The 27,206-nt window shown below is 42.2% G+C and overlaps 1 protein-coding gene across 1 annotated transcript in view; it reads right to left on the bottom strand.

The window, feature by feature from the left end:
- The window catches only part of edil3a (EGF-like repeats and discoidin I-like domains 3a), an 80,791-nt gene that overhangs the window by 50,345 nt on the left and 3,240 nt on the right, over positions 1 to 27,206 (bottom strand). Inside the window, exons 2-3 of the mRNA XM_067231165.1 lie at positions 10,643 to 10,672; positions 4,069 to 4,197 (exon numbers count right to left, since the gene is read on the bottom strand). Coding sequence (XP_067087266.1) covers positions 4,069 to 4,197; positions 10,643 to 10,672 — 159 coding nt within the window. The remainder of the gene's footprint in view (positions 1 to 4,068; positions 4,198 to 10,642; positions 10,673 to 27,206) is intronic.

Here is a 27,206-nt window from a genome sequence, read left to right as displayed (position 1 = left end):
TATGCCTACCCTGACATATATCTTCTGCTCTCTGCCCACGAGGTTGTCCTATTTTCAGGAAGAGGGCTGAAGACATCATTAGGCTGTACTTCAAGCAGCTTTGCAGTTTGCTAGCACTCAATATCCAAGCTTTTATCTTGGGCTTCTCAGAAACAGAACATAGATGGACTTGCAAGAGACACAAATGAGAGCAATGGCTGTCCATGTTCTAATGAGGGAGTTGCATCATCTACCCCCCCCCCCCTAATGGAATAGGTATTAAACAAAGAGAAGAATGGCAAATGTAATTTTGGGTTGAGGATTCAGGATAATGACAACTGGTTTTGCCATGCAACATTAACCCTCCATCGACAACAGCCGCTTAAGCCAACACTAGGAGCCCCCGAAGACCATGCTTGAAAAATCTGGAACTCACAAAAACCAGACAGATATTTCCATATGTGCCCTTGAAAATTGAGTACACGCCCACCATAAACCAAAAGTCTGAAACTTGACGCCCACAGGGGCGATTGCAACCCAATCGTCTATAAGACACTTCATTACAATAATTGGCCATTTTCCCCACTACTCTGGCCTGCCAGTCTGCCTCCTGTCTCTACGGGAACATGACAGCGCATCAGCTGAGTAATGACAACGCGGCAGCACTTTCTCAAAATAAAGACTGTGATAATAACAGCGATGGTAATGGCCACAGCCACCAGAGAGCCAACTGTTGTGCCTTTCACAGAGCGTAAGAAGGTCGCCGGCAGGAGAAACTAAACTGTTTGGATAAAAGTGGCCACAACAAAGATAGGAACAGTAAGCTGCATGGCAATAGGGTGCAGTGGTTTTCGACGGACAAACTCCCATCCAATCGCCGTTCTTTACGTTACACTGCAGCTTCTTACATGACTTTCTTTCAAAGATGTTCTATCTTATAACTTTCGCACACTAAATAACCAAACGACAGTGCGTCAGGAGCATCTGGTATTCAAATAAAAATCACGTGTCATGCAACTCTATATCCGACTCGACAAGGTCTGTATCTGGGGAATTGATGGTGATCCAAAGGATTCAAACGTGAGGTGCAAACGTCAGCCACTCTGGCATAGTAATCCTCCGAGATAGTACTGGAAAGGTGCACAGAAGACCCAGGGAAGACAGGAAAACTGCTCGTGATTCTAACAGGGGATGACGGAGGTGTACTGCCACTGCATCTGAATTCTCAACGCCTCGACATGTCTCCTCAACGATGAAGTGTGGAGAAAAGGTTAAGCTAACCACAGCCATGCCCATCGCAGCCGTCTAACAAGGCAGTCTGCATATCCAAAGCCGTTTCATAAAAAAGTGATGTTTATTTTTTGTTACAGCTGTGTTTCATAACTCGGGCCCGCCAAAAAGGCATGGTAGGTTAAACTGTCTGTGATTAGGATTACGCTACAGAGTGTGAAATTGGATTTGGGTCTGACAGAGTAAGCAGGTAAGAGCATGGGTTGAGGCAGAACACATTCATGCCAGAGGAGAGGAGTAAAGGATCTGTCACAATATATGTAAACTTCAATGCATGTTAAAAACAGTGTAGGGGCATCCCAAAGACAGCTTTTCTTTAAGATTTTAGAAAATAAAAAGGTGTCACAACTCAACATTTTAGTCTCAAAAAGACCTGAGGAAGCAAACCCATTATCCCGTCTGTCAAAACCCCAGGATTTTTTCAAGCCAAGTCTTTTCACCCCCCATTTGTAATGAATGCACGGGCAGTCATTCAACACGGGTTTGTTCCTCGGTGATACAATCCGACTGACTCCATTTTATCTTTTCCATTAGGCTCATCAGCCATTGAAGGCCCACCCGCACCACCTCAAAGCCTGCTAAGCTGTCATTCTGAGGGAACAATCATCGGCTCGCCTTTATCATTTAATTGCAGAAATTATCCAGACGCTAGATTTTGTTTATTCATGTCTTCAGATACAGATTTGCCACACCTCCTTTCCCCTCCCCAAAAAGCCCAATCCTCCAGCTCTTGTTTGGCATTTGGCTCCAATGATTGGAAAGAGAATTGGCAGGCGTTATGAACATATTCAGGCCATATCAAAACGGTTTCTTCCCCTCAGGGCTTATGAGAAGCTAAATTACAACGGGCATGCTAAATGGAACGTGGAATCCCGCCCTGGGTCACCCTGCAGTGCCCCAGTGGCATAGCAGTGAGAAAAACCCATGTCACTTACTCAATCCACTTTACTCACATTCAGTTAATCATGCTAAACTACTGCTGAATCCAACGTCTTTCTAGGTATTGTCCCTGGTGCCAATCTCAGATCACAAATATATGTCAAGTTTAGATTTGTGTTCATTTCCAACACCTGATGTCTGTAAAACTGGTTCCAACGATTTAGAAGGTCATGTGTGTAAGTGCCGAAATGAGAGAAATAAGACAAGAAATGATGGCGTTTAAGGTTTTTTGAAACACAAACGTTTCTTCATGGCAGCTCATGAAGTGTAATTCTGTAGAGTGAGAGCTACTATAAAAAAAAGAGAGAAATGAATACATGGATGAGCCACTTCGCCTCATCCCACTTCATACAGGCGTGACTCCAAGTAATTTGCCCGTGGCACTTTTTTTTCCTCTCATTATCTTATTACTGCGGTGAAGAAGAGCAAATCGCTCTTCTCCAGAACTTCTCTGTTTATCTTCTGGGTCTTGTTTAACCTTGATGCGAGTGGGAAAATACTGAGACGGAGCTGCGAGCCAGATGCATCTGGTTAAGCATTCGCTGGCCTCATAGCACCACCCCCCCAAAAAAAAACCCTACCCCCTTCACTCGATCTATCTCTCTCTCTCCATCTCTTTCTCAGAGCTATTATCCATCTCGCCCAGACTTCACCAGAATACATTCAAGCCGTTTCTCCATTATTTACAGACACACCTGTGAACAGAGAGCCGGCTGTGTTGGAGCAGGCTAATGCAGCGTTCAGCCGAGCAGATGCGGGGGGGGGGGGGGGGGGAAGGAGCCGCAGGAGTTGGCCTACATATCATCCTGCAGGTCTTAGGGACATTTAGCGCTCACAAACAAGGCCTAAACACTGCCCACAAATCCACCAGGGTGTGTTTGGACAGGTGACGCGTCCGTACGAAGACGCCGCCTGTTCATCGCAGGTGGACCGCGCAGCTATCTGGAGGCCTAGATCTTGTGAGAGAAATGTCTTGTTTGTTTGCGGTGTATCTGCTTCTTGTGAAAAAATGTCAAGCGATGACGGTGTTGGATTTAGTTGCCGTAAACTGCGACTTTGAACGTCTGCACGAAGGAACGGACAACGGTTTATCATTTGTTTCATTGTTCCCTGTACATTGTGCACTTTCTCAATAAGAAAGTACCTGCAGCATTTATCAATACAGCGTTGTGTTGTACAGCACTGGTCGATAGTATGATTTACACTACCTAGGAATCTCAGGACTTTATTCACTCACTCCATATGGCGATGATTAGATAAACTCACAGACACACGCACACATGCACACACAAAAAGGCAATGCACAGCAAGGCACTGTCTAATTCACAAAGGGTATTGTTTCATTCGGTGTAGCGACACATATTCCTCGACACTAACCTTTTCAAGTGCACACTCAACAAAGGGGAGCGTGTTTAGCACTTCATCTTGCCTGTAACTCGCTTAACCTTATCTCCTTGCTGACCTTTGTGTTTTTTTTGCTGTTGTTTGTTGTTTCTCCAAGTTAAACAGCATTTCCTCACAAGGTTGGCATCTCTTTACCAAGGCACATGAGGAGAAACTGCATCGCTAGACTCATAGACTTGTGTTTATGGTTGGGCTGGCACTAATTATTAAGGGGCAGAATAAAATATTGGGAATGTTTGCCTTATAATTGCAAGGTAATTTAATTTGTACATTTATTCATTTTACAATGAAAGGTTTTAAAAAATGTTTTAATTTTTCAGGAAGTGTATTGTTACCATAGGTGAAAAGGACTCTTGCATAATCAAAAGTAGCCTATGATGTGTTTAGTCAGGTGTGTGCAGGAAATGGCAATGTGCAGGATATTGTTGGGAAAATCCAAGTTACCCGTTAACTTACTGTGCTGGCAGTGGATACCATTGAAGCCTGGTTGACACTTGCAGACGTAACCGATGAATGTGTCACCCCTGTAGGTTTCACTGATTTCACATATTCCTCTGTTGTGGCATGGGTTTGGGTGGCAAGGTCCTGTAGAGGAACAGAATACAACACAGATTGGGGTCAACATCGGTGAAGAAACCCCATTATGTCACTGTTAGAACTTGGGAGAGAGCCAATATTCCGATACTACTGTGCTCCACTCTTTCCCTTCTCTAAGATTCAAAGACAACAACAAAAAACACAACAAATAAGTTGGAGTGGACTGGGCCAAAAGAGATGATATGAGTCTGACTCTTCATCCATTTCTAAAAATGGATGAAGAGTGAAAGAGAGGGATATGCTGGACGAGTGTCTGTCATCCAGGGAATTCTAGTTGTACCAGGGCAGCCCTGAAGCACAAAGTCTCTAATGACACCTGAACATGTTCCCTTCAGAAACGCAGTATTTTTCCACAGCGTGAACACAGGTTGTAGCTACAGTAAGCCAGCTTTGCTGCAATGAGTGTACACTGCCAGCTACACCCACACACTAACACAAACAAATGGAATAGGCGACAGAAATCTGTAAAAAAAAAAAGAAAAAAAGAAATTATCTTTAAAAATCACAGCAAAGCCTGTTCTGTCATGATTGATGATGATTAATAAGTTGGTTAACACACTCGCTTTTTCCCAGAGTCGCTCGCGTTTTTCCATTTCACTTTCACTGTTATGTTATCTCCACGGGAACAATGATGACAGCAAAAAGCTTTGAGTCAAACTTATTTGAACCAAACGCTTATGACACAGCAATATTTTACCTCAGTGACAGGACCTACAACATTCTCCCTCGACACTGCCATCTAACAGGGCTCCCGACTAACTCAGAGCACCTACGGCATGGACCAAATGTAAATGACAAGGCCTCGATGAAGGCTTATTGGCTTCATAACTCACAGTCCTGCCAATAATTCCCTCATGTTTTATACATTGGGTTGTTGCTGTCAAAACTTCACAGATGGAGTCTGATTGCAAAACTTTTGTAATCTCTCACAGCAAAGACGTTAATGCAAATACCCCTGGAGGAAGCCAGAGTTTACTATGACAGATTACTGACCCTGTGATTGCAGTGTGTGTATCACGTGTATCGTATTGCTATGACAACAACACATTGTTTTATATTGATTTATTCAATAACCTTAGAGACTGTAGTAAATAGGTTTGTTCCAAAGCATTAACATTTTACTGAATATACTATGACCATAATACATGAATACAACTTTGGTTGATTGTCTCCAAAATCAATCCTACCCTAATGTTGGAAGAATTCATGCAATATTTCGATGTCTAAAGATACAAGAAATTATACAATAAATAGAATGCTATATAATAATAACACTGAGAGTGTGGTGGATAAGAAACAGAGGTATTACCTGCAATGTGGACAAATGAAAAGCAATATCAGCACTATTGATTGTGTTCAGTCAACAAACACAGTAGACTCTGCCATCATCCTTCAGACATGAGTCAGCAGTAATGAAAGAGTTTGGGTCCACCAACCCTTCCTACAGTATCAAACCAGGAGGGAGCTACAAAGCTTCTAAAATGAGCTTTCAACACACAAAAACACACACACGACCAGCTATCCTATTACCGGATGTAGTCAGCCTTGGCCCTTTGGTTATGAAATGCAAACGAGGTAACCCTATCAAAGTCAAGCCATTTCTGCCCGGTCCCGTCTCAGTAATAATAAGACTGGTGGCTAATTAGTTGAACAGAGGAAAGTATAATGGCCTTCACAGAGGCCTCGTTCTCTGAGGGGAAAAAGGGTGACAGGCGTCAGGGCTGTTTTGACGTGACAATCTATAATGGCACAAAGGCTTACTGACAGCCTCTCTAATGGAGAACGCATCCTAGCACAAAGCACAGTCACAGCGGAGAGGGACAGAGAGAGAGAGAGAGAGAGAGAGAGAGAGAGAGAGAGAGAGAGAGAGAGAGAGAGAGAGAGAGAGAGAGAAAGAGAGAGAAAGAGAGAGAAAGAGAGAGAAAGAGAGAGAAGCAGTGGTCTATATCACCACAGTGTCCTCTGAGGCTTCACCCTGCTGAAACAGGCTTTGTCCTGCGCCGTTGTTCTCCCGTGGTGTGTTGTTGTGTTTGTGTGTGTGTGTGTGTCACTGTGTGTATGTGTGAATGTGCAATGAGGACGGGCCGGGGGGCTTTGCTGTGCGAATGTCAGCTGCTGTACTTATGTATGAGCTAGCCCTTGGGTTGTGATTGATGTGGGCTAGGCTACAGTCTCGGCTAGCCCTCCTTTTTTTTTTTTCGGGGTGCGAAGAGAGCCCAATCAATCAGAACTAGAAACCTGACCAGTGGTTAAACAGGGAAAAGCGTCCTGTTTCCCTTCAGATCCATCACCAAAGCCTGACATTTTCAATGTGTCGGGTACACACCAGCACCTAAATCCTACTTGGCAGCCTTCACGGACATTGCCTCATCCCGGTGAAGGGTGAATGGTTACCAGCATAAACTTCATTAGGAAGGGGAATAATGCATTGAATGATGTGATCGCCTGCAATATTTTCAGTCCATGCTGTTTACAGAATTTACCTGAACACTGTTTCAGCCCAATGGCAATTTATTTTTGTCACAAGGGATTCTGCATGGTTTTCAGCTGAATGTTGCTCCTTTTTGTTTATCTCACTCGACAAAGAAAATATTTGTGTCATTGTTGTGGACGAGTTATCAAGAGAACAATTTTCTTTTAACCTCTCTTTGGGTTCATTCCAGTGTCAAACGTCCCTTTGTATGTTGGTACCCATCTCAATGGCATAATCCTTGATGAAGATTTGGAGTGATCCCAAGAAATAGGTCAAGAATGCGAGGCTGGGAGATAACATCCCATACTGATGACCCCCCATCCCCCATGCCCAGTTACTGTAGCCACAACCCCCATAGAATCAAGAGGTCATCACCCAGTTTACCCAGAAACAAGCAGGCCAGTTGATATGCAAACTAAACTGCTCATCAGACAACACTGCCAATCAGATTAACTGAAAGGGAAATACATCGACCACAGTCGTCCATGGAAGCTCATCACCGAAGCATAGCTAACGAGAGAGTTCAACCCTCCATTCAATTCCAAGCCCTCTCAGCTCGGGCCTGAAAAAGCCGTCATAGTACGGTAACAATTCCAACAGCACATTTCTATAATCATTCATACAATGGAAACTGAGTCGAACGCATTGCGCAGTTTGGTCTCATCGGTTCATGGGTGGTTAACTAAGAATGCCCAAGTGAGGCTCTCAGTCGTGAACTTCTCTTCAGTAAGAGGGTCAGGGGCTGAAACTCGGCCTGATTATGTCACTTCCCTTTACTTACAGAAGCCTTCCTACAGTACCTCAGCTTGGGGTGATTTTTTTGGCTCCCATATTCATGGTCAGTGCACATACCTTTCCCCAGCACATTCTGACAGCAACTGGCATGGCACCAGTAAGTTACGCTATCATCTCAGCAAAATCTATTCCCTTGATGCTGTTAGCAATGCCGTGCACCATGCCATGACAAAATGATTCAAATGCATTGACATTCGACAATGCCAGTCGAATGCACTTACGCGTCGAAAAAGCACAAAAGGATAATCAAGGACGGGAAAAACACAGAGCCATCTGTGACTGGGGTTAGCCAAATGCATCCCCTTAGTGGGGGTCAAACTTGGGCTCATGTGCACTTTGAAAAGACGTTGAAAGTATGGAGGAGTTCGGGAAGGGCGAATCCAAAGCGAAATGCCAAGGAAATGTCAGGAGCGTGGCATGAGAAGGGCTGGGCTAACATAGCTAACCTAATAGCCAATCAGACGTGGGTCTGGCTCCAGACGGACTCTCAGGGACACCGGTATCTTGCCGTGCATCTCCAAAAGACAAGTTAGGCATTCATCAATCGGCTCTCATAGTCAACAGTCGGTTGCTGGAATTCTGTTTGTATCCCATATCCTGAAGGGAAACTATTAACAGTTATGTAAGGAGTTCTGGAAACTCACATGACTCCATGTGCGTCTGTCAAACACATTTTCATCCCCCTTTCAAAAATGCGGGGAGCAGCCACAATAGACGCTTAGTAGAATTTAAAAAGGTCAAGATGTGTCCATTTCATTCAATTTAAAGTCTAAGAGTCTGAGTTAACCACTTTCAGCCTCATATAAAGTCAACCATGAAGAGTTTCAACTCAATCTGACACAATTCATATGAAATGAACCCCGCTACTTGTTTTGCATGGTTGATTTGAAATAAAGACAAGAGATTCACGTTTAACATTTAAATGTCTCACACATTGTATGGCAGTAGAACTACGTCTATATATTTTTTCAAAGACGGATAACACATTATATTCGAACACTGATCATGACAGAAATGTGGATAAATAAGTACTAGCAAGAGGAGAAGTGATTTGACTTAAAATAAGAAGATCAGATGCTTACTGTAAAATGGTTGGGGAATACTTTTCTCTTTCATAGAACCCTTTTAGGAAAGATGGCTGCATGCTTTTCAAACATTCAGTGCACAATAAATGAGAAAAGAATTGGCTACTTTAGCGACACCATTATCCAGACAGCTCAGTCAGCTCTCCTGCACTAAAAAGTGCTGGAGAGCTTTTAGCATGTCACAGTCTGAGTGGAGTAGGGGCTAAGCGAGTTAATGCTGAACAAAGAGATTCTGCATACCCAATATCTTAGTGCTACTTTAATCAGAAACCAGCCTTTTGTTAAAGGCACAGTAAAATATCACGAGTTCAAAGACCAACCTACGTAAAAAACAAAAAAGGTGTTAAAGAATCTCAAGAATTCTACCTCACCTCATAATCAAAATTCATTCATTTAATTAATTAAAGTTTGAAATGAGCAAGGGGTAGTGATCCAACAAAAAATCTATAAAACTTCATTACAAAATAGCAAATTAAATTGTACATGTATATTATAGTGCTGTTGTTAGTTTATGGGGTGGCATTTATGTCACCTTTCATCATCTTAATCATATGTTCTTATTTCAATTCAATTTAACTGGAAAAGTTTGGTTAAGAACTGTTTTTCTGCCCCTGGTATTTTGGGGTAATAAATCCAAAATTATGTTTTCAAGTGGCCTCTTTCCAATTGGTATCAACATGCATTATTGTTGCAAGTAAGTAATTGCTGTGACATTTGTTTACTTATGCATAAATGGCATTTGATGTGTACAATACTTACGTATGTTATGTTATATAAATATGTTATGATGGACGAGGCTTTATTACTAAAAATATCAAATGACAAATAAACCAAAAGTTACAGATTATGCTAACCTTTGTGGGTTACTGGAAAAACATTGTTTCTGATAGTGTTGTGCTGATTTAAACAAAACGTGATTAGTTTCAACTCTTTTGGCCTCAAGTAAGAGAAACAGAAGAAAAAGAAGATGGAAATAAGTTGGGTAGGTCTCAGGAATCAGATGCAGTCTGCAGGCTATTGACAAAAGTTTGTGTTATTTTTCCACGCAGGTCACTTTTGTAATGGCAACACATTTAAACAAGCTAAAGTGTATTTGAGTGAGCTCCAAAGCAGAAATATCATTAGGGGAAACCCATTTTTTACTTAAAAACTATTTTCTGACAACAACCAAAATAACCTGGAACTTAATTTGTACCAAATGTATACAGCCATTTTACAAATAGATTTTTGTGGTACAGTTTTATGTTAATGAACATTAATTTGTACCAGGCAGCACAACAATACTGTACTGGAAATGACAAGATGGAGCATTAAAATAACCCACTAATAAGGGAATACTGAAGAAAAAAAATAATAATAACAATAAACAATTACTTACTGTATGTCTCTATTTACGATTAATTCTATTGCACTAGGCAATACGCCAATATAGAAAGAGAAATGCTTTTACATAACTAATACACATTTGGAGATTATGGCCTGATGACCATTTAATGTAGAATGATGGTTAATGTCAGCTGATCAGGATGTTTGATAAATATTTAGTTATGGTGGTTAAATTGCTTTGCAGCAGTGTCCCTAACTAAAGAGATTACACATTCAAGAACCATATATATGTGACAACTAAGTGCAATTAGTCATGCAGAATACCAAGAATAACGTTAAACAACAAAAGCTCTGATTTGGTTGGATGGCTTTGACGAGTCATGCACCACAGGGGTCATGCAAGGTTGAAGAGGGAGAGAGAAGACTTTAGTGATGGTGTGAGCACATGAAGGGAGGAGAGGGGTAAAAAGTAAAAAGAGACCATTTCAAAGAATTGGGAGTCTGCAGAGACACTTGGAGATCAGTCAAACAAAGCGAGTGCTGACCAGGCATGATCAATTGAACTACAGCACAGTCAATGGGGAAAAAATAGGGCCTGGTTTTCTCTTTTTATTCCTCTCTCTCACTCTCTGTCTCTCTCTTCGTGCCAGTGAGGAGAATGTATGAACTGGAGGACCAGATAGACACAATGATGGGGGGTACACTTACAGTTACACACACACACACACAAAGTCATCAAATGTAGAAAACCCACCTGCTGAAGTTGGGTCCTCACCTTCTGCTGCTGTTGATAGAAAGAGAAACATAATGTATTTACAGTGGGCTCAGTGTACATTTTTGTGAGGTAAAACAATGTTAGAACCACAAAGTTCTATAACAATGATATGTATTTACTCCACAACACCTTACATACAATGTGTCCAAGGAAATATAGGTGAAAATCACTTGACACAATACAACAGACCGCCTCAGAAGGAATCTAGTTTGGCCCTTTAGCCAGCCCTTGGCCAAACCCCATCCCCTAATGGCCCAGTAGCCCCTAAACCCTGGGTCAGTGGCCTCTAACTAATGCGAGTTCATCATTCTGGACCAGTGTGGGATTACCATGAGGCATATATGCCTGGATCCCGCTTCCTGATCCTAGTGTAATGCCATGGCTGAGGGGCAAGGCTAAGGTCTACGATGGCAGGCTTACAGGCTGACTGGCTGGCTGGCGAGCTACAACGCTGTCTTTATGATCTCTACCCGTCCCCATCACATCTGCTCTCGTTAGAGCAGCAATGACTGTAGAGTGAAACAGAGGTAGGAGCTCATTCTCACTTACCAGGAACAACACCAGTAACTTTGGGATGTTTTTTCCATAGTTGCACTGCTAGCAATATATTTTACAGCCCGTATCATGGGACGAAACCCAACTGAAATGATCATCTTTCAATGATGTGTGCTTCTAATGAGGTCTTTGTTATTACAGTACAATTGATTCATACTTTCAAAATACTGCCGCATACTCATTTGAGATTAGCATATGGAAAGGGTGAATAACACTCAGATCCAGAAAGAGCAGGGCAGCTAGGAGATGCTAACTGTTCTGGCTGCGGCGTGGTCTTTAAATCCTCTTGTGCCCACGCCAGAGCCAAGTCCTGCTTTTCCAATCACAACACAAGGGAAGGAAACATGCATGGAATACACTCAGCTCTGCTTCCAAAACCAAACATCAACAAAGTCTCGGCCAATGTTCCCTGAAATGATGAGACCTAAAAATAAGCCGGACTCAAAAAATGTTCTCCAAATGTCTGGATATCTTTCTCAATGCCAAGCTAATTCAGAGTAAGTGCTATGTTTTATCGGATCACTGTACAGTTTCTATGACATTTTATCTAACCAAATATGACTTTAAATATGACTATAAAATTGACTTTAAGTTAGATTGAAACCAGGACTCCCCATCATTCAGACAGGGTTTAACAATGACATGGTTACTTCACTCTTCGAATGTGTTGTGAAAGCAATACACATGTACATATAAAGAATGGCTACTTGTTCAGAGACAACTGTGAACTGCAAGCTAGAACTTGGCCTTGGAGAGTCCAAAGCTATTTACTATCTATCTGACAGTAAATAAAACCACATCCACGGGTCCTAAAGCAGAAGACCGTTCTAATGCCAAGACCAGACACATGCTACTACTCACTTGTGGGTCTCTTTATGTCACTTCCTTTGATGAAGGACACACTCATGCACAACACTGAGGGGGGTGTCTTTAAGAAAATTTGGTGCACACTGTCCAGAGTTCCATACATCTACATAAAACAGACTTGCCTACTTATAAAAGAAGTTTGTGGGTTTACAGTTTTTAACCTTGAAAAACATAAGCAAAGATAAGAGCGTCTGCTAAATGACTAAAATGACTAAATGTAAATAAGCCTTGTTATATATATTTGTTTAGTCTCCTAAAATAGTAAAATATTGCTGACTGGTGCTCAACAAAGGTGCAGGACCTCAACACATGTTTCTGGTGTTCCCATGTCTGCAATTAGTTGTGGCCAGATCGAGATGTAATTTGAGTGGAGGCCTGCCCGAGCGATTAATAAAAAGTGCTTCCATCACAAAAATTGTAACCAACCGACTTCTCTTGCCAACAATGTAGAATTGTTCAAGGTCAAAATATCAGTCATAGAGAAACAATCATAATGACGTTAACTTTCATTCAAAGTGATTGCACGGGGAAACAGTCTGCAGGGATTAGCCTACAGTCGGCGAGGTCAAATACAGTTAGTGAAATACTCTCATTGGAGAGTGAATGTGGATTTGGGGCACTAAAGGCAAGTGTTCCCCACACTTCCACCCTCCCCTACCTGTTAGGACTAATTTAGTCAATATTTGCTATCTGGGAACCAGAAGTAAGCTGTAACTTGTTTAGGAGCCTTGTATTTATGACATCTCTAGGCCTACTGTCCGGATGTACTGAACAACCCTGAAAGAACATACAGCTTTTAAAAAACAAAAAAATACTGTATTTGATCCTCTTCAGAAGGAAAATCACACGCACCTAGACAAACTGCTGTACCACAACAACAAAACCCATTTCATAACTTTGTATTACATTATCCTTAGTATGGCCCAGGTGTTGTTCAAGCAAGTGAGGGCTGGATACGCTAGTGATGACTGTCTAATGGACCCCTCCTCTTTCCCTGTGAAAGTCTTGTGAATAGCGTGATAAGAGCATGCCCTAGGACATATGGGTTGAATAATATCGGTGACAACCACCAGGAAGTAATAACCCTCCGTAATCTAAACAGTAACCAGACGGGCCGTCGGACTAGGGAGCTGTTATGACCTCAAGGTGTTGAGAGGAGATAGAGGAAACCATGCATTACACATTAACCAAAGCTTATAGTCATCTTTGGTCGCTTGCGTGAGAGTAATCGCTGGATCCGTTTACCCAACGGTGGAGCCAGAGCGGTAAACGAGACGAAAGTTTTCACATTAAAAACACAGTACGCAGTTGGCACAATACATATCTGGTACGAACACATCGGCAACATTCAGAAATGTTTTAGTATGAACTGTAATCTGTTAGCATTGATATTCTGCTGAGTTAATAAATATATACTTGACAACAATATAAATATAAGTGACTTTGAGTATTGTCCAAAGTAATGGATAGTATATATAAATAAATAAATATATTCTTATTTCTCTATGCTACAGGATATATCCAGGTCTTGATATACCCAGATTAATTAAATTTGAGTCATTTTACTAATCTTCTAAGAGATGTGTTCCTGATTCTCAAGTTAATAGTCTTAATTACTTTATGTAAATGTACCCCATTTGGTCGTACCTGTGATGTTTTTCAGACTTTTCGTGAAGTGATGTACCCTCGGCTGTACAGTAGTACTGTCTGGTAACTTTGTTATTGCTCTGCGCCAGCAAGATAGGGACTCCCAGAGTATGAGTCACAGCATCCAAAAACGTTTTGGCCCAAAATATTGATCAAAATTCACATTGTTAAAACTGGCCTGCTTTGGCTAAAATATGTTTCACTCCTTTCAGTGTCCGTTTCAGTTCTATATTCAACAATGGACTGATAGTCAAAAGAAATCGATGGCACCAATGACCTCAATGAATATATAATGTGCTATCTAATGACTTATCAAATCCTTGAGCTGTGAAACCACGACAGTGGCGCCTGGACAACGCTGAATGGTGCTGACGAAAAGGACCTAATGCGATGGCAGAGAAATGCATATCACTCGCGCTCCATGCCCCTCGGCCCCCAGCCCACGACAAGGTCAAAACCAATCTGGGTAATGGATCTTATCTCCATTTAGCAGGGTGGTATCAGGAGTGACAGCACTGTCACTGCTAATGCTGGCAGCCGAGACAACACTGCGGTTGACAAATCCTGTTTGTGTCTGTCAAGTGGTCCGGTGATAAATCTGAAGCACTGGAACTCTACAAGTGCAATCTTGCTTGTGCATGTTGAATAGGAAGTAGCTTTGAGTACTTTTTTGGAAAGGTTTGCTTGCTGCTGTGGGTAAAATGGATTCATATGAATCCACCAATAGCAGGAAATGTCTTTCGACGTCTGACCAGATCAAAACGATTCCAAAAGTGCGATCAAGACTCGGAAGCTGTGGAAGCTGTGCGTTTACACATGAGTGCATTCATCGATGATGAAGAATAGACCAGTAGAGTGAAACGGTATTAAAGGACGCTTTTGGAGACTTTCCAGCCAGGAATTTGAAAAGTGTGAAACATGAACTCATCTGCTGCAAGGATTGAACTTCTTGATTACTTTACTACAACAATTCAAGAGCTCCTTGGTTCTTTGCACTTAACATGCAGACTTTTAAAGAGGGATTACTCACATGAAAGACTCTTTGAAGATGGAACCATTGATTTAGCAAAAGTAACGAGAGTTAAAGAAGCTTGTAGTAAAGTCTTCTAGCTGGGGCTAATGGCCTTCATTTATTCTTTATTTTTCCTGTTTCCTTTTAAATATGTGGTGCAACACTGTGAATTTCACCTTTATCGCGACCTTTCTGTTGTTTGTTCCACAACAAGACTTTAATAATGCAATCAAGGTACCTTTGACTGCTTGGAATGGAAATTCTGTAAAATGAGTCATGCAGATCAGCTAATGGAAACAGATGAAAGAAGTGAAGAAGTGAGAGCACTCCTCACTCTTCACTGAGACTATAAAATGACACCCGTTCAGAAAATCTGCTGGGTAAGCCATTCTTTGTTACATTGTGTCACCATTTAGCTAAGGCACTTTAGAGAACTGGTGATCATGTCTTGATGCCACTCATTATCCCAGAGTGCCATCTAAGGGATTCCAACGTTTGTGCACAACCCCTTAACTAGAAACAAACGGCTTCCTCGCAAGGAAAATGTAAAACCATCCATCCCCATATCTCCAGGCTTGTCAGCCCTACAGAAGTGATGGGTAAAGTCCTCCACAAACCACTGGCTGCGATGTTGACATGTGGCTTTTGGTAGAGAGACGAGAGAGAGAGAGCGAGAGAGAGAGAGAGAGAGAGAGAGAGAGAGAGAGAGAGAGAGAGAGAGAGAGAGAGAGATAAAGGGGGTGGGGGGGAGAGAGAGAGAATCCGTACTAAGAAAGAATGAACAGGGAGTCTCCCTTGCTACTCATCTGGCTTCCATTAGACATGCATTACATGTACTAAAACTCTTTGAAACTAGACAATAATCCTTTGAATGTAAGAATAGTACGCAGTATGCAATGTTATTCCTTCTGGCTTGGTTTCGTATTAACAAGTGTGTTGTGATCAAGTTATAATAACACGGCACATTTACAGCCATTGTTTTGAGTACTTGTTCTTGAGTAGGAAAAAAAGAAATACAAACATGGAATTGCAATTAAATTGTTTTTTTTCACGCCCGAGATCAAGTTGAACAAACACAAGTCACCTACATCAACTCTCTGAAAGACTAAGGCAATGTATTGACACACAACCTTTCCCTAGAACAGGGCGATCATTGTTGTGCACTTTTCATCAATTTGTTTCCCAAATCTGTGTCAGACTGCAAGACTGGAAAAGGAAGCAGTAAACATTTTGTATAGGAAGATCAGAGTCAGATTTCTTGAACTCTTGTTCTGTTACACTGAATGAGTTTCATTCTCGACCCCCCTATCCATTGTATGTAGATGTCATGTCAAGGTTTAAAAGCCTACATTTGTTTCCCTGGCAGAGCTGTGATCTGTCAGAAAGCCAAGCAAGTCCCCTGAGCCTAGGACAAAGCTGCTGACAAATGTTACACAGTAGCTATTGTTTTATTCGAAAGTACTTTTTAACGCCTTTCTGCATTTAATCATTTTGTGTTTTCCACATTCACTTCGTGGAAAGTGAAAATACACACTAAAAGAGAACACACACTTGGCGCTTAGTGCTTATTAAACATATTGCCGAAGAGAACGGTTACACTATTAGAATGCTACTTATTTGCCGCTCGCTTCCCTTCGAAAAGTCACATTTGCTACTTTCTGGTGAAGCGGTGGGCTGGGTCAAAACCCTTGCCATCTCTCGTTTTACTTTTTCATGACTTTCAGGCCGTACGTGTAAATAAAACATGACAGCCAGCACACAGAGGTGAAAAGTGAGACGGGGGACAAGCTCTTGTGTTTGTTTGTGTGAGTGAATGAATGATTAAGGAAGGAGAGTGTCGGAAGGGATGGCCAAAAATAAAGAACGATGGATTATAGGGGAATCGGGGCAAAGAGCGAGAGAGAGGGAAAAACAAGAGCAGGGGGATTGAACATAAAAAGTGTGCGGATATGAATATCGGTTCGATCGTCACACTGTACAGGGATTGTCTGCGGGGGGGGGGATCAAGGATTCTACCGTGTTTCAACAGGGCGTCGCTGCGGAGAAAGGAAGGGAAGCAGGGAAGCGTGGCATAAGCAGGGGAAGCCAAGCTGTCACACACCAGATGGGCTGCCATTTTAACAATGCGAAAAGGGAACACACCTCACCACCTGTGAGCTGCAACATATAACACCACTGATGCCGCACTGACAGGTGCTCGCGCCCCGCCTCGCTTTACCACCAGCCCCAGCCATCTATGGGGTTTGACTGACTGTGTCCTTGCAGACGCGACGAAAGATGAAACTTGTGATTTCACGTGGGGGGAGATTCTGTGGATCTCTCTTACGGAACTCTGCACTACCAGCGCACCGAGAAAACCCCCTTGCAACTCACATGAGAAGAACTCGTCAGTGTGAGAATTCAGACAGGTAGCCCCGTTCACACCCGGACTGGGTTCACACACTTCCCCTACAGAAGACAGGGAGACAAACACACAGAGAGAGCCTTGGGGTTAGGACACCTATGGCGGACGGTTTCGTTCACACACACTCACCCTAAAAAGCTGTGGAAGCCTAGAATCCCTTGGCATTCCAGTCAACCATTAATAAGCCTTTTCGACATTAGGACAACAACCCTAACAGATGCTTGCTTTCTGGGCAAAATGGTTTACGGAATATCTCCAAAACAGACCTATTATGGTGCCTATTTTATACATTCTTCTCATTCTATGCTTCACATACAGAGACCCAGTTACAACCAACCATAATAGAACACAAAAGGCTTTGTGAATAGGACATTGTTCTCATCAAAAGAATAAAAGCGCCTGATTCATCTCACGCTACACTTCTGTATGCCACGTACTGTAGGAGCGTGGGTGGGGTGGGGGGGGGGGGGGAGACACTTCTATCCTTCTAATTGGGTGTGATGGCTGCAAGGAACACGTTTGGCGTAGGCTACAGGCAGCAGAACGAGGAGAGGAAGATATTGAGAAAATACCAAAAAGGGCTTTGGCACCGCAAGCGAACAGGAAGATAGACACCGTGGTCCTAACAAGACAACACAGCAAAAGTCTGTTCTCAAAGGAAGCCACAAAACAATGCATGGAGGAGAGAGAGAGAGAGAGAGAGAGTCAGAGTGAGAGGGAGAGTGAGGCATTTCATGCTATGACAGCCATAGCATGTTTCAATGACAGGGAGCAGGCTCTGCTGCTCTTGGGGGGGCCACAGTCCAGAGAGATAAATCTGATGCGCCTCGCTGCGAGGGGTTTGAAGATGAGAGGTTCCTGTGAAGGTGCTGTGAAGACGGAATCGCCGACGGCCGTCCTTTAACATCGCCACCTCGCCTGGGTTAAATATATCTGGCAAGTGTCCGTGACGTCTGAGACCACACAGGAGTTTAGACAAAGAGGTCTTCATTTCTTCATTTCAAACAGGAAAACAAATCTCAAAGGGTGACGTGACTCATATGTGGCAATAGCCCAGAGATCACAATGACACACGATATTCATATTCCTCTTTGAATGATTGATCTGACATTGGAACTACGACAAAACGATGGTTCATCTCTGCTACTGTTTCCTACTCGGGTCCTCACCAGTCACCATGATGTCAGCGCTTAGCATTTTGAAACTCAAACCGCTGTGGTCATGGATGTGGTACAGTGTGGTTTGGGACTGAACCCAAACCCTATAATCACTGTGGTGTGGTTGTGCTTCGGTCACTGTGAGGTAGGTGGCTTCCCCGAATATAATTATCACTTGAACTACAAACACAGACACACACACTCTTCCTTTTGCTTGGGTTCCATGTCTGAAGACCAAATCAGTGGTCCCAGACATCTCGATGTCTCCATCCAAACCATGGATGGACCATCTGGGCACTTTGAGGCCTCCAACCAATCCGAGTTAGCTTATCCACATGGACCACTTTGTCTGATAAGTGCTTCCATACACTTGAGACCACCTCCACTACTTTCCTTCCTTAAAACCAAGATTGAATCAAAATTGCTTCCCCAACTATTTGCGGTGTGGGGAAACCATTGAGGAGCCCTGCATTCTCAAAGGCCGTCTTGGCCACGATCTGTGTGGTTGGGGTTAGGGTTAGTTCAAACAATGAAGATCAGACCGGGGTAGTGGAGGAGGTGGCCGAAATGAAATGTGTCCAGCCAGCTTCTTTTCTCTGTGAGGGTAAAGGTCTCTTTCCTTGTTAAGACTAAGCTGGTCCCTGTTCTAACCTCAGTAGCCCTCATTACGGGCGCAACGCCTGGTCCTCTCCTCGGCCTGCTCTAAGCCCTTCAGAGGTACACAGAGGGCTTCCGTCTGTGGAAGAGATCAATACTTCACCTCATCATGGGCTGGGGCCAGTGATTATGCACTCTGCTCAGGGTCTTGCCAGGTTCCAGGGCTTAGTGAGTCGTCTAGAACATGGACAACTAGGCTCCTGGATGGTGAACCTACTCTATAGCTCAGTAAATCATAAAGTTCTTGGAATTTCAACAGAAACTCTTTAAATGTGAATATGGAGGTAAAAAAAACCTGTTAATAAAGATTTCAGACACTTTCTCAGCACGTAAAGCAAGAGTGGAGGAATGTATTACTGAGTGTCTATAATTTGGGACATCTGCCAGTGTCAAGAATGTAAAACGTTGTGTAATAGGTTGTAAAAGCTGAAATCCCAAACTTACTCTTCACAGCTATATAATGTTTGATTTTTTTCCACAGTCCACTTAACCTTGCTAAATTCTAGAAAATATATATTGCATACAGTTACTGACAGGTCTTTCTCCACACTTCAGCTAACAGGCAGTGTTCAGTCAAACATCAAGAAGGTAAACTCGGGCTTCTAAACTTGCTGTTTAAAAACATTTTTGGTCACTCTAGTTCCTAAGGTCCTGTTTGAGCATGGCCAAACAGCCAAACGGCCAAAAGTTTTATGATGTGTAAGTGTAACTTGCTGTCATTCTCCTTCTCTGCTTTTTGACTTCCTATTCAGTTAGTCAGGTATTGTTAGGCAGGTGATTGTTCCCATTTAACTAGGATCCATTCAAACTGTCCTCACGAGTAAACGTTGGATCAGTCCAGTGATTGGAATTAATGATGATGTACCACACTAAATGCCTTAGCTTTAAATATTAGCTTTGAAATGGCAAAGTCCTCTCAGTTATCGATACGTGTCATAGTCATTTAGGTCACTTTGCTCTTGAATTTCTGAAGCTGACCAATTTAAACACGACATTCTGTCACCTTCCTTCTCCACTCTCATTAAAAGATGCCCTACTTCAGGAACAAGAACAAGAACTACCAGATTCCTCCTCGTGCCTTAGTTGTAGTGATGATATTATCCATAAAACATGTGGTGAGATGAGACTCTGATTTGAGTACTCGTGATGGTGAGAAGGGATTTGGGGTAGAAAGGGTAGTTAAAGGCGTAACAGAGCACCGCATGATGTAGCAGAACATTAGGGAGTTGAGAGACGGATGAATATTTATTGGTATGTTAGGCATTACCGTGACCTGTTTCATAAACGGTTGACTCATTAAACTTTCCTGTTTTCGTGGTGGTTACTCAATGCTTTTTGAATGAATACGAAATGACTCCTCCCAACCAAAACATTTTCAAGAATAATTTGATCAAGTAATGAAGTCTTGCAACATCTCAAAGTCTGCTGTGTCACAGAACAAAATAAATCACAACAACCCGATGCTTCAAAAGTTGTCCAATTTTCTAACTAGTTTCTGCCCAAAGACATAAACTATGAATGACAGATTTAGGAACTAAAGCCAGATGTCTCACTTTTGTTGCATGACTCCGATGACAGACCGAAGCCATCGTAACTAAGAAACTATTTGTACCCATTATCCTCATGGGACTGGTTGTGAAACACTGTCTTATATCTACTCCCAAAGATCCACCAAACAATTGTAACACGTCATCGTGATATGAAAGATGGAGTGTCACCATTGTCATGAGTGTAGTATGTCTGCCAACATCTAACCCGCCATCTAACACCCTCTACTTGGCAAGACTCTGAGTAAAGTTTCTTCTGCAGTTTTGTGTGTGTGTATGTGTGTGTGTGTGTTTGAGAAGTGTTGCTGGAGGTATCGGGAATCAAACCACTTAGGTGAAAACAAAGCCTTCGAAAACGCAGGACGGACAAAAAACATTAGCATATGCGCGACACAAACTTGTGTACGCAAATCACGCAGTGTAGTGACTAACCTATCACAGTGTTTGTTCCTGACATCAAACTGGATCAGGAGGCAAGCAGCAGCAGCAGCTTGCCAAGGAATACATTAGGAGGTGATGTGATATAATTAGAGCTCTCTGTGAACACGTGTGATCAGTCTTAGCCTCCAAGGCCTGAGACAGTGTGAAAAGAATACTTAGGTGGTGAAGGCCTACCTACTGCATCTGGGCGAGATTAAAGAACATGCTAGTGAATATTTCATCCTCGACAAACACTAAATAAAACAGAGGGCAGGTTAGGCTCTAGGGCCACCTGGCTTGGCAAATGTAATCCTTTTAGAAAAATGAGAAGAACAAAATGATCTATACAGGAATGCTACATTCAGACACAATTATTTTTTCTTTTCTTTTTGGGATGATTATGTGCTTGATAGCTTATCACAGCGGCGTTATGCAGCACAATTAAGCAAGGATCTGGTATGCATTGTGTTTACACAGCTGAGGTAGAAGAGAAACGGATATCTCTGTGACTACTAACAATTCTTCCTTTCCTCAGAGGAAACTGATGGAACCTCCAGACCACCCGCTGTGATGAACAAACTGGCAAACATTCACATGTAGTCACATATCAAGGAAAATGAAAGAGAGTTCATAAAAAGAGGAAGGAGGGACAAATACAGAGAGAGGAGAGAGAGAGAGAGAGAGAGAGAGAGAGAGAGAGAGAGAGAGAGAGAGAGAGAGAGACCGACAGAGACTCGCAATGGAGAGGAAGCAGCAGAGGACTGAAAATGTTACGCTATCTCTTGCCTTTATCGTTCGAGATCTATTTTCTGAAGTGGTGTTGTGCTAAGCTAATGTCTGGACAGAACACACTGCTGCGTCGTGATATATCGAAATCCCATAGCAACTGACAACCAGACATAAAATTAAATGTATGGAGTTGGAGAGCAAAAGCATAATATGACCTTTGAAGCAGGCGTCTTCTAAACCTTCTAAATCATGGGAAAGATGGGGAGTGAGAGAGTGAGAGAATGACGATGCCCCAGAGGATGAGCAGGTGCCTTGAAAGTAGCAAAGGGGGCGCTTCAAAGGAAAAATGTTGGAAAGAAAGATATCACCTTTCAATCCCCAAGCCCAAACTCCTTTTAGGATTGTAACCCTTTTCCTCATTCTGGTGCAAGAGATTGCAACCATTGTCCCAGTACTCCAAAGAAACACCATACTCATGGTCCAAGTCAGGGGAGCATCTATTTGAACTTTGTTCTGGCTGGGAACTATGCTGCTATCTCTGACTCAAACCCCAACCCTTTTTTTAAAAGTGTGCAATGCCTTCTACAGTACTGCGTCCACACATTCTGTAATCTTTCCCATATCTTCAACAATTTGAACCTCATCCATTGCAATCCTTTTTGAATGTTATTTAAAGGTTACTTCCAAGGTGAAATATTCTGTATCCAAATATTGCCCCAAACATATGCTTAGTAGAGACATTCCACATAGTCTCTGTCTAAGTTGTTCTCTTGGCACTGCTCCCTTGGGTAATTGAGCACAGCTGGACTGGAGATACTTGGCTTAGCGAATCACACCTCAATCTTCAGTAGAGATAGCTTTTGTTTTATATCTTCTCAAGTTTTATAAACCAAATAATCCCTCTGAGATACTGATACCGTACACACACACACCATGCACATACACTTTGCACATTCACACATACATTCACATACCACTATAAGGCGTCATTCACGTTCATCACAGCATAAGTAATTATGGATATTCTTAAAAATGTAAAAACATAAATAAATGAGGAGGCTTTGGTAAGACATTTGAGGGCTCATATGCTGTTTATCAGGAAAATGAGTGAAGCTTCAAATCTAAAGCAACGTCTTAGCCTAGATCCAGAATAACTTTGTATGTGTGACATTTCTGGGTTACCTCTCGAAGCTTTTGATATGAAAACTTTCGCATGGCACCCATAGAGACAAATACAGCTACACACACACACATGCACACACACACACACAATCACATACTGTCATACTGTACAGTCACAAGACCTGGCAAATCAAATTAAATAAAAGTTAACAGAGCATGGAATATGCTGTGAACTCCAGGAGAGATGATGAGCCCGGGAATTAGATGAAATGCAGAGACAAAATCTGTGATATTGCCTGTGCCTAATGTAGCTAACGGGCCTAACAGCATCATGCTGTGAGAGTCAGCTAAAGAAGAGAGGAGAGATGGGAACAGGGAGTGGGGGTGGGGGGGACAGGGAACAGGGGCGTGGAATGAGGCAAAGAAGAGGAACAGAGATCTGGGGACGTAACCTCACTACTGGATCTAGCATGCATGCATCCTGGAGAAAGCGTTCCTCATACATGCATCTTTACTGGATCTTAAATGTACTTGTTGATCCCCCGGTGCATGTCCATGGAACGGTCTTAAGCCACCGTCGCGCATCTGATTGGGAATAAAATGATTGAGCTTATTGAAAATAAAGTGTTCTATGCCCTCGTGGGGAGATTTCATGAAAGGACGAAAAGCTCTTTGCAATTGCAATCTTATTTTGACTAAGGCAAGTTTAAGCATGGTGTAGTTCCTGACAGATATGTCTACAGTACATCAATTATGCCATGAGCTTAAGAGCTTAGAACACATTTATAGTTTGTGAAATTAAAACCCTAAGCCTATGTTGTGCGTTTTTACACAGGAAATGTCAAACTGTTCAATTAACACAAGGAGTGTTTTTATATAGGTCCTCTTGAATTGTTATGAGGGGAGTCAGATGGCTGAGCGGTTAGGGAATCGGGCTAGTAATCCGAAGGCTGCCAGTTCGATTCTGGTCATGCAAACTGACGTTGTGTCCTTGGGCAAGGCACTTCACCCTACTTGCCTCGGGGGAATGTCCCTGTACTTACTGTAAGTCGCTCTGGATAAGAGCGTCTGCTAAATGACTAAATGGAAATGGAAATGGAACTGGAACAATGGAAATGGTCCAGCCTTACTTTGAGATCAATTATATAAAGTGGAAACTTTGACTGTATTTTTACCTGTTAGTATTGTGACATGAAAGACATGAGAACTCACTGTATTGTCTCTGGAACTGAAGGAATCGGGCAATAGTTAGTCGAGAATAGATGAAATATCACAACCTTGAACATCATTCCACTGTCTTTGCACCATAATCTCCTTAAAATGACTTTAAGCTCACATACATTTCCGAGGCCTTGTTTGTAGTGTACCCAAAATGTGCTTTTTGCTGAAAAACCTCAACTGGCTTTGAACATGACTGCACATCTGTTCACATCGTGGTCAGTTGTTTATGGTTTTTCATTTACTGCAGGAAATAGATCTGTATTCATTCATATCTAGCACTTCTTGACACGTGCTATGTAAATAAATGTGATTGATTGATATCCGACCTATCACCTCAATGTATGGAGTAGAATGCAGGACACAATAGGAAGACAAGCTCAGAAAACCACACGAGTTCTTTCAGCAGTTGAGTCCTAAAATATTGTTATGGTGAACACGGTCATTCGCATTCGTTCTGCTCAAAATTTTGGAGCACTTCACACTTTCATAGCCAAGAAGTTGGAACCGCAAAGGCTCCTGGTACCGGTAATGCACTGGTGTATTCCAAAGTCTTCATCTGATTTGATTTATGTAATTCATCTGCCAAAACAATTAATACCCTTCAAATCAAATGAAAATGAAACATTTATTATTGTCATGTCCCGTAGGTGCAACAGTCCAAATCTCTAGGTTCAGTTGCCCAGGACAAATTTATACTGGCAAGCTTTTTTTCCTGTGTTACCGCAATCTCTGATTCCCCATGATGGATAACGACTTTAATTTGTATGATATATTTTTTATTATGTTAATAAATGTTGTCTATGTGCTTTTCCGGCTATGACTATGATGACGGTATGGTATGACAGGCATTACCAAGTAGGAAAGTACAGCCAAATGGTCTCTGTTTGCCCGTGCTGTGGGTACAATACCCTGGTAGTTACCACTGGCTGATTCAGCTGTCCTTCACATTGCAAACAGCCCTGCAGTGTCTCTTTTATAATATCCAAGTGGCATTCAATACACATGGCAACATTGTGTGATTGTTTTGTAGTAGTGCTTCCATATCAACAACATTGACAGCATTGATTGAATGTGCAGCCTTGAAGGGGACCGTCTACAGCATAGTGTGAGAACCCTGGTCTGGATAATCACTGTCTCCTATCAGTGAAAGGTCCAGAGTTTTGATCTGGTTTGTTACATAATTTGTAATAAAAAAGAATGATGTGCAGAGCTATAGTAATACTGTACACCTGAGTGATGTAACATGTCACGTCTCAAACAACTTAAACATCTAGACAATGGAAACCCTTAAAATATACAGATGTGATATTGCTTCATAAATACATTTGCTTGATTGACTGATTGATGGTCTTTATTCAGATGTGATTTTTGAAATAAGTTCCGTAAGAAATGGTTGATGAAGAGGCCATCTTGGAGAAGCACCACTGCTCTAATGCTTCGCTAATCCTCCCAAGACCTCCAGGCACTCATGTGACATAGCGACACCTACTCCACGGAAAACTTTGCGGATTTTACGCGAGTGCACCTCAGGTGACAGGAAATATATCAAAAGCACGGAGCATTACCCACTTGACAGATGCGTTAGACAAGACTGAGGGCATGGTCTCGTCCACTAGTAATAAGACCCTCATAAAATGCTGATTAACATTAATATGTGTTAATAATTGTAAAAATAATAATGATACTGTGCTAGCTATGGCCTTGTTACCTGTTTACTGATGTTATTACAAGCACCTGGATCTAAAGTGTTACCAATTTCTGTTTTGTGGAGTCATAGTCCGAATTAAGCTATTGATTGAGTGGAAATAGGATTCATTCCAGTAAACACATCAATAACTGACATCTTTCTCAGTGATGGACCTACTGAGAAATCCCGAGCACTTACAGTCAGCATCGGCAGTACATTTCAATCACTAGACGTTTTTTAAAGGGAGATGAGTCAAAAAAGAAGAAACAGAAGAAATTAATTTTAAATAATAAGGTGTTCCGTGAAATTGGAATGGCTGGGATTCCCACCCTTGGAGATGCAGAGAGAGTACTACAACAAAAAATATTGGTTTGGATTGGGTTTTGTAGCAAACAGGTTACAGAATCATAGATGCCTAAAAGCTGATGATACTGAAGTAGATCAATACATCTTTATTCATCATGTGAATTATTCCCTGCATCATGTGCAGGGAACAGCTATACCAACACACACAATCCCAGGAAAATACTATTCCCCTGCCATTTCCCATCGTGGTGCTCTTCTTCCGAGGTCAACTAGGAGCAGTGATCTGTCATATCAAGGCGACAGGGGACAAAGTCCAACTGTTCACCCTGTGCACGGCCAGGGACGGAACAGAGATCTGCTCTGCAGGTTTTTATCTGGGTTATTCGTGGAGGATACCCTTGTATGCATGGAGAGAACGTGCAAACTCTGCACATACAGACGGCAGAAACATTCCACCTGAGTGCCCTACAAAGCTGCAAGGTGGAATCAATCCTGGACTGTTTCAGACGATCTTCTTGCGAGGTGGCAGGGCAAGGCACCGTGTCAGCATATCATATTATTTAGGTGGATCCGAGCATTTTCCAGAGGCTTCATTGTCCTCAATGCATACCATCTCAATTTACTGCAACAGAATAATCTGTTTGGACATTACAGACATGACTTAAACATGCAAGTATTATTAGAGCCATCCGTGATGCAAAGTAATAAGTCAGACATGAGAGATGGAGGTGGACAACAGCGACATGTACACACAGCCATTAGGCTGTCAGAGCACGAGACAAATGCCCTAAACAGCATCTGTAATGGCAATGACTAGTGCAATCAAACCCAGCCAACGTGAATAAGGCAAGAACAAGGGGCACAGCCAATGTCACTTCATCAAGGAGAGAGGGCAGTGTGCAAATATTAATGAATTTTTGTTCCTGTTTCCAAGTGTTATTTGCATACACGTGGGAGTTTGTCCAATCAGAGCCCAGCCTGTGCAGGATTTGGTTGTTATCTTGGCTGATGATCACTGAGGAGTTTGACCTCTGTCCATTGATTGAAGACCATGCCATTTAAAAGGAAGGGTGAAGGGCAGTGAGGTAAATTGCAAGACTAGGTTATTAAAAGTGACCCAAACACAACCTTCACAGAAAGATTGGTAAATCTAATGGGTTTTCCAGATGGATGGATCATCAGCATGTATTATGCCACAGGTTCTGCTAATAT

This window comes from Osmerus mordax, chromosome 28 (genome assembly GCF_038355195.1).
Source record: "Osmerus mordax isolate fOsmMor3 chromosome 28, fOsmMor3.pri, whole genome shotgun sequence".
NCBI classification, from domain to species: Eukaryota; Metazoa; Chordata; class Actinopteri; order Osmeriformes; family Osmeridae; genus Osmerus; species Osmerus mordax.
This window is presented reverse-complemented; position numbering and strand designations above follow the sequence as displayed.